General features: G+C 36.1%; 1 protein-coding gene across 1 annotated transcript in view; it reads right to left on the bottom strand.

Moving 5' to 3' along the window:
• HMCN1 (hemicentin 1) overlaps nucleotides 1-8,330 on the bottom strand; it is a 231,135-nt gene that overhangs the window by 195,201 nt on the left and 27,604 nt on the right. Inside the window, exon 2 of the mRNA XM_015813311.1 lies at nucleotides 2,400-2,470. Coding sequence (XP_015668797.1) covers nucleotides 2,400-2,470 — 71 coding nt within the window. The remainder of the gene's footprint in view (nucleotides 1-2,399; nucleotides 2,471-8,330) is intronic.

The following is an 8,330-nucleotide window of genomic DNA, read 5'->3' as shown; positions in this document are numbered from 1 at the left end:
AATTTACCATGATTGATTTTATTTAATTTTTCCCTTTTTTATTTAGTGTTCCAAAATGCAGAAATTTTATATTAGGATGTCAGAATACACAAAAATGAATACTATATTCTATTTTTGACTTATTCAGTATAGCATGCCTCAGTATAATAATAGCTTCAAAGCAGATTTTCTGCCTGACTTCCTCAAAATTGATCTTGAATTTTGATGATGAGAAAGAAAGGGGTCAGATTATGATTGTATAAAGTAGATTTAACTAAGATTTGGAGTGTTGAGGTACAGGAGTTCTCTGGGCTTGGTTTTTCATTTGCAACTGTGTTAATACCCATTCAGTCAACATATTCAGTGCTTTCAAATGACTCTTACAACCCAAAGCTGCCAGACTGGAGAAGGATAGAATTATTAATATGCCCATTGTGAATATACTTTAAACTAGCTTCCTTGTGTTTAGCAACTTTCTACCACAGCATAATTATATTGTTTCTATCTCTTTTATTTTTATTATTGCCAGGAACATATAGGACGTATCCTGAAATAACCCTACTCAATTAAGCTGTTGTATTTGATCACCAAAACTCCTACAGTGAACATTATTTGAAAACCTCCTTTGGAAAAAAAAATGTTCCACTACTTCAGTACATTATTCATTTGATATTAAAGTATGACACTAATTCTTTACCCTCCTAACTAATGAAAAACATACATTTTTTCCTTCCCTGCGGCATAAATATGTCTCATTGCTGTAAAGTTATAATGATGCCTTTTTATTTTATTAAGTCACGTTTTTCTTTTGTTCCCCTTCCCATACCTCAGTGTGTATGTATTTTGGGCACGTAAGAAGATGTCCTTCCAGAGCCAGGCAAACAACTATTTTAGCAAACAATTCCTTATGTTTAATCTTGCATTTTAAAAATTATGATATTTTAAGTGATGGATCAGTTGGGACAATCCAGAACAGACATATCAAACTCGCAACATCACGTGATGTCGTGCAACGTATCAGGACGGTTTTGCCATTGCCGGCAATGGGAGGGGCATGGCTTCCGCGTGACACATCCAGCCCGCGGGCCAGCAATTTGACATCCCTGATCCAGAAGATTCGGAAGAAAGAAGAAGTAAAATCATTTCCATTTCTATGGAACCTTGGATGCAGCCCCATGTCTGAATCCTTCATTGTAGCAACTCACATTAAAACAATCAAAGAGCTTGGTGGCAGAAAGCAATAAAGCATGGTTTATAATAGGGGTCTCCAAACTTGGCAACATTAAGACTTGTGGACTTTAATTCCCAGAATCCCCCAGCCAGCATGGCTGACTGAAGAATTCTGGGAGTTGAAGTCCACAAGTTTTAAAGTTGCCAAGTTTGGAGACCCCTAGTTTAAAATGACCTTTCCTAACCTGGTGCTCTAGTGTTTCAGGGGTTACAAAACCCACTAGAATTCTAAAGGTTAGGGAAGGCTACTTCAGAAATCAGCTGGTGGAGGGAAATAAACATTTTTCCTTTTGCCTCTCATCAAGTTAATGAAAGCCATGTAGAGACTAATAGTTACCTAAGTCTTGTTTCCTACCCATTACTTTGTAGGGAGGAAATTTGATTAAATCCAGCTTCCCCTTCCAGCATACAAATAACCCACCCATTAATTGATTTATACTGTGGATAGAGGAGGGAAGGAAGAGTCCTTTGCTCTCCTTTTCCCCATCCAATAATGCCTTGCACAATTCTATTTATTCCAACTGCTAACAGGATGCTTTGAGCATTGAGAACTCATAGTTTCAGTAATGGTTACAACTCTGAAGAGACTATTCTTTTTGGAGTGTATGACATGAGATTTAAACCAACTCCTCTCAACTCATCATATTCTAGACATGTTGCACTTTAACCCCCCTCATCTGCAGTCAGCATCTGGAAAGATCAAGTTGAGTGAGATTGTCTTTATCTTCATTCTGCAGATCTCTCTAACTCAATTGAGGTTTTGTTCTAGAATCCACCCCCAAAATTGAGACACATGGAACTTTCCAACCAGCCACAATATATGAATTAACTAGATAATTAGGTAACTTCCTATGCTATGCCAGGGAAAAATAATAAATAAAATAATAAAAATAACAAAATGGAGAATGTTACAGCATTCTGCTTTACAGTTACAAATTAACTGCATTACTTTAGAATGTAGATATAGATAGTAAATCACCTTTTAAAATGCCTTGACACAGAAAACTCCTGCATGTATTAAGCTAGGAACACAGGAATTAAACTTTCCTGAAGTTTAATATAGCCAGGAGCTTTTCATCTAATACAGTGAAGCTTATACAATTACCCCCCCCCCCAATGCAGGCTGATAGAGGACAGTCTGATATTTCACTCCTTCTGTGAAACTGATGTTAAAGAAATAATCCACTCACCTGAACATATAGTTCTCTGAGTTCATATTGAAATTTCTTAGGATCTGTGGTAATGGTTACAGGACCAATTTCTGAAAGGAAAATAAGGAATTCAAGGGAAAGTTCAGAGCGGCTTAATATGATACACACACACACACACACACACACACCTCAAACTCTTTATTATGGTAAGTGACCAGTGCAAAAAAATAAATTTTTATAGATATAAAAATTATAAAACCCATTGAGCTGATCTAGTGAACTAATCTTATAAAACCTATTATCTGTAAATGTTATCTATTTTACCATTTTTTTAAATTCTTGCTTAGGCATCTGTATCTATAAGTAAGAAAAAAGAGAAATAACTTTATAATACAATAATGAATTGGGATAAAATATAGAATTTTGTCTGCTAACCCTGCTGAATCACATAAATGCTATAATGTCAGATTGCCTCTTCATGAAATTTGGTCTTGATTGGGCAATTCTACAAGAACAATTCCCCAACTGTGAGAAAATATGTACAAAAAGTACAACAATGTTTTTTTACATTTTTTTTTATTTTCCTATGCCAAATTCTTAAAAAGAAAAATGCCATTCCCTAAAAGTCACTTATTTTATTTATAAGTAACAGCATATATCAAATCATGATTATCTAATAAATAATGGGCTAAGATCTCATCAGGTCAAGTGTTCTGAAAAAGTGTGAAGCTAAATAAGATCAGTAGGACAGCTGCTACCTCAGAGAAACAAATATTGATAGTGACTGAATTTGGACAAAAGGATCCTAATTATTTCAAAAAAAGTACTGTATGTGCATGTTGTTGTTTTTGAAAGCCCTCTAGAAACTGTGAAACACCATTACCCTTAGTCATCATGGCCAAGGAAGAAGAATGATGAAAGATGAAGTTCAACAACAACAGAAATAGCAACAACAAAAACGACATCTGGAGAACTACAAGATTGTCATCCCTGTGTTAAAATATAGTGCAAGGGAAAGGACTTCTGTACCATTCTGTAGCAACATAATTTAATACCCTAAGAATCTATGGTGCTCCCCCATAATTGCAATATCTATTTTGAATTATTAAATATAAACAGCCAGAGGACTGGGTAAAATACATATACAAATGGTAATGCAACTTTGCCTACATTTTTATCTTCTAATGCAGAGCCGCCAACCTTTCCAGGTTGGTGGCCTGGAGGGAAAGGGAGGAGCAGGGAAATGCACATGAGCAAACAGGTGCACGCATGGCGGCAACGCTAGCGCTCACGCGCATGCGCAAATAGGCTGCACCCACCAAGCAGCCATTCCTGTGGCCTGGTGGCCAACAGGCTGGAGACCCCTGTTCTAATGCCAATAAAAGTTTAAACAAGTTTTGGTAAGTATGAGGATAAATACAAACAAAATGAACACAAGTTTTACAAACTCAGGTTTTTTACATAGACAAGAAATTACTCATGTTTATACAAAAGGTCTTTTTGCTGCAGAACATAAATCTCCATCCTACATCCCCACATCAGCACCAGGTTTAAATAATAAGTTCTTTTCTCACACCTTTTCAAAACAACAGATTTTGGGCCATCTTGAGATGGGAATTCTCTGTTCACTCTTTACGTAACATTTTAGCCTGGCCCAAGCATTCCAAGAAACTTGCAGATACAACTTTTTTTATGTGAGGTCATTTACTCCAAAAAGCAATCTTACCCATTAATACTCTACACAATATCTTAAATGTGTATCTCAGACAAAATGGGAGATTTTCTCCTTTGAAATATATCCATATTTATTTATTTTTTGTTAGCGCCAGATCTTCTGTTCTTGGAGCTAATGTCCCTCACAATTGGGTTGATTTTTTTCTCTCTTCATGTTTTCTCTTCTTATTGCTTACAAACAAGGAATGGTAGCTCTTAAGAGAGCAAGTTTGTTAAATAGAAGCCCCTGGGCCAAAAACTCACTGTACAGAATATGTGTTCTTCTGCTATAACACTGCTGTTTTGTTTGGCTCCAGGAAATCTCACCAGTTTTGGACAAATGAGGTATAGATATAGTGTAATAAATTTTCATAAACAGCCTTAAGAATGACATACAATCTAGCCTCATTTCTTGTTCATCATATAATATGTCTGAGCCTGGGGCTGAGGCAATCTAGATTTCTGAGTCCTGGGTAACTGACCACCCACAACACACCGCTTATGCTTGGACCTAGATATAGAATCAGACAATTCAACCATTAAATTTCTACAAGGAATGGTGGGGGGTGTGAGACAATGAGAGAGAAAGAATGAGATGGAAATACTGCTTTTGCAATGGAAGCATTGCTTTGACCTGCACTGTTTAATATAATATACATTAAACAAAATGCCAGTGAAAAACCAAAGAGTAGCTTGTGTTAAAACATAGAACATAGCCCCTTTCATGTGTGCATAGTACTATAACAGTGCTATTCAGTTAAGCAAGCAGCTAGATCTAGAATGGGCTTGCTTTTTAATATGAAACACTAAAAAAAATCCTCAGAGTGCACACTGATTGACTGAATATATGGAGTGAGTAGTTATGAAGAAAATCCAAAATAATGTTGATGAACATATCAATATACAATTAGGCTAAAGTCACTTACCTCAGACCAAAGTTTTATTGTGTTCCTTCCTTGCCTCAAACAAGAAGGGAGATTCAAATATAATGCTTCTTTGTTTTCCCCATATTTTCATACATTTTTGTCTTAACACAAAAAACGTGCAAAGGAGGGAAAAAATGGAATAGATACACAGTGTTTTCTGGCGCTGTCGGACCTGAAAGTATTTATGCATCCCTAACTCAAAACTTTCATTCTTTATCAGATCCACTATACTGCCTAGACAGAGGTTGCCTTATTGTACTATGCACAATTAAATTTAAATTCTAACAGGAACAACAGAAATGAATTAAAAACACCAGTAATAACAAATCAACCCTACAGTATTTAAAGCCAAAAACTTCATACCAATTTATCAAACAACTCTGTGATTCGATAACTAATCAAAATAAATAAATATGAAGCTATCCCAATTAATTGTGCAAATTTTAAAACTTTTTAAATGCTAAAGGCATTATACATTCAATAATTTTTTTCTAACTATTAAAACATATTACTGAATATGATCTAGTTCGCCCTAAACTGGAAAACCACAAAACTGAACTTAACACAACCAAGATGTTGTTTAGACAGATCCCTAAGCAACTGACCAAACACTACCACATTTCTACATAAAATTGTCTGCTTAGAGATTTGACAGGCCATAAGAATATTTCTACCTTCTATTTCAAAAATAAACTGGAAACCAACCCTTCTCTCTAATAGATAAACAGGAAATGCTCTCAATAAATAAATCTTGATATCTGTAGACATCAAGGATCTCAATACATTTTGAAGACAACGTATCTCATCTGGACAAAGAGTTTAAAGCAATTATCCCAATTTTTTAAAAAAATATCTATTAATATACAGTCCATGAGTGTTCAATTCACAAATGCTAATGAGGCAAATGTTCACAAATGATGTTTTCTTAATAACAATAACAAAGCAAGGCAACAGAGAATTTGCTTTTATTATATCCATATTAAATGGATGGACTCTTAAGAAAATAATAGTGGAACTCTTTAGTACCTAAGATAATATTGAATCTATTAAACAGAAAAAAAAGGAAAGCTACAGCAAACTCTAGAGAATTATGTTACCAATTCCTCATATCAAATTCACATGGAAAAAAAAGTAGAAAGTGGGAAAGAAAATATCAATCTGCTGATTAATAATGTATTAAACTTGCATACTTTCTGACTCTGTGGGGCTTACAAATCTTGTAATCTTGTACAGATCCCCAGTTGTTGGAGAGGAATAAAGTAGGATTCCAGATTCAGATAATAAGGTAGGCAGCTGATTCAGATTTCTCTAATCATTCTCCCAAATGGGAGAAGCAAAGGCAGCAGATCATGTCTTGCTCATAAAGTAATTAGTAAATTGTAATGCTGTATGACCAAGACATGAATCATAAAATTGCATATACATCTCCATCTAATAAATAGATTCATCACAAACTGAGTTCAACTACAGCATATGATATTTCGAAGTGGAACTACATACTCAGTATTTTCCACTGAAATATCCTACACATCCAACATGCAGACAAAAAGATCTAACTATTTAGGTCAATCAACAATAAATACATTTATTAACATTTAATAGAGACAGTATGATGTGGGTCCATTGGAAAAAAATGAGAAATGCTGACTGCAGTCTTGCGGTTCATGAGATGATTTATTTCCAAGAGACTATGGGATTGTTCCTATTTTTTTCCTCCAGGGTTACAGATCTTCTGTCCTCAAATGGGGAAATCTGATGTCAGAAACCCTCTTTTGAGGCTGCCCATGCCAAGAATCAAGCAGAGAGAAAAGGAGACATGGAAGAGTTTAGGGAGGGAGTCATGCCAGAGGAACAATGATTCTGATGGATTCTAAATTCTCTCAACTCCCCAACATGCCCACAAACTAGTCTGGAATCTACATCAGCTTTGGAAGTTTTCCCTCCTGTTAGTTTCCAGGGAGCAGAAACAGCACTGCAGACATGATGACTCCTTTATTTTCACCAAGAGTGCTGGGTATCTTAGAATCCAAGGTTTTGGAACACTTCAGAACAAATGGTAGAAATGTTTTGCCCAAGAGAGAAAGAAAGGTCTCCTTGATAGATAGCAGCCTGGCTGAAACTTGTTTTGAAGAAATTGAAATATACTGAAACATTTTGTTGTACCAATAGAAGAGAATATTTGTAGCTCAAGATTGAATTGTGGGGTCCTTGGCGCTCTCTGAGCTTAGCGGTTTTCTTGCAGATGTTTCACTACCAAAGTAGATAACACCGTCAACCACAAAGCTCAGAGACCACCAAGAAACCCGTATTTTGTTGTAGTAGGTCCTTTTATTTTTCACTTATATTAGAAGTAAAGTCTATATTAATTTTCATATTCATTGCTCTCTTGCACCAAATGTAAGCATTTTATGACAATGCCAGCTGTGTTCCATAACAGATCCTTTCAGGAAAACGTGACTTTACATATATGTCAAATTACATCCACCTTACTTTGAGCAAAGATCATAAAAATCCAGGATACTCCAAAAGATTGTATTTCAGCAGTGAGATATAACCATTTTCTGATTCAATAGAAAAAATCCTAATTGCTAATACAAAATCTTAACAATAAAAGGTCAACAGACCTGGGTGAAGGACCTCTCATTAAAAACACAAAACAACTACACCATACTTCTTTGCCAGAGCTCTAAAAGTAAAAAAAAACTGACCTCAATCCCTGGGGAAGAGCCTGTTTTCATAACTTTCTGAAAGGCCATGAAGGTTGGAAATGTCTGTATGTTTGGGAGGAAGACTCTTTCATAGGGCAGGCAGCATGACAGGTCCTTTAAAGTTGCAGACTTACCACTTCTGGGAAGGGAAGAGATGAAAATTGTCTAGTACTGCTCAGTCCAGGGATGGCCTCCTTCAAGGCAGGTGGAATCATCAGTCCCCCACAGAGAGCTATTTACTACCACTTGAACCCAATCACGTCACTTCCCAGAAGACAAGTGGCAAGGGACAGCATCCCAAAGACACTTCCTTGGAGCAACCATATTAAACACAAGCCAGATAATTGGCAAGACTGTGCCCCAGTCAACTCTACAGGACCAGCATGAATAGAGTCTAACTCCAAGCAGATCCAAGCAACTTTATTGTTGGGATTTTTATAGTTCAGGCTTCTATAGTAAGACTAGGCCAGTGGCCAGCTTGCGTATTAAAAGCCTAGGACAATAAGTAAGGCAACCACATTGTTGGGAATGATTATTGCAATGGTCAGGTAATTTTGCCTTGCATTAGCTAAGAATCTGACCATGTACAAAAAGCAAGTAAGAAAATGTAGCTGCATTGCGTA

This window comes from Protobothrops mucrosquamatus, unplaced genomic scaffold, assembly GCF_001527695.2.
Source record: "Protobothrops mucrosquamatus isolate PMUCROS unplaced genomic scaffold, P.Mucros_1.0 scaffold151, whole genome shotgun sequence".
Classification (NCBI taxonomy): domain Eukaryota; kingdom Metazoa; phylum Chordata; class Lepidosauria; order Squamata; family Viperidae; genus Protobothrops; species Protobothrops mucrosquamatus.
Note: the sequence above shows the minus strand (reverse complement) of the source record. Positions and strands in the feature narration are given on the sequence as shown.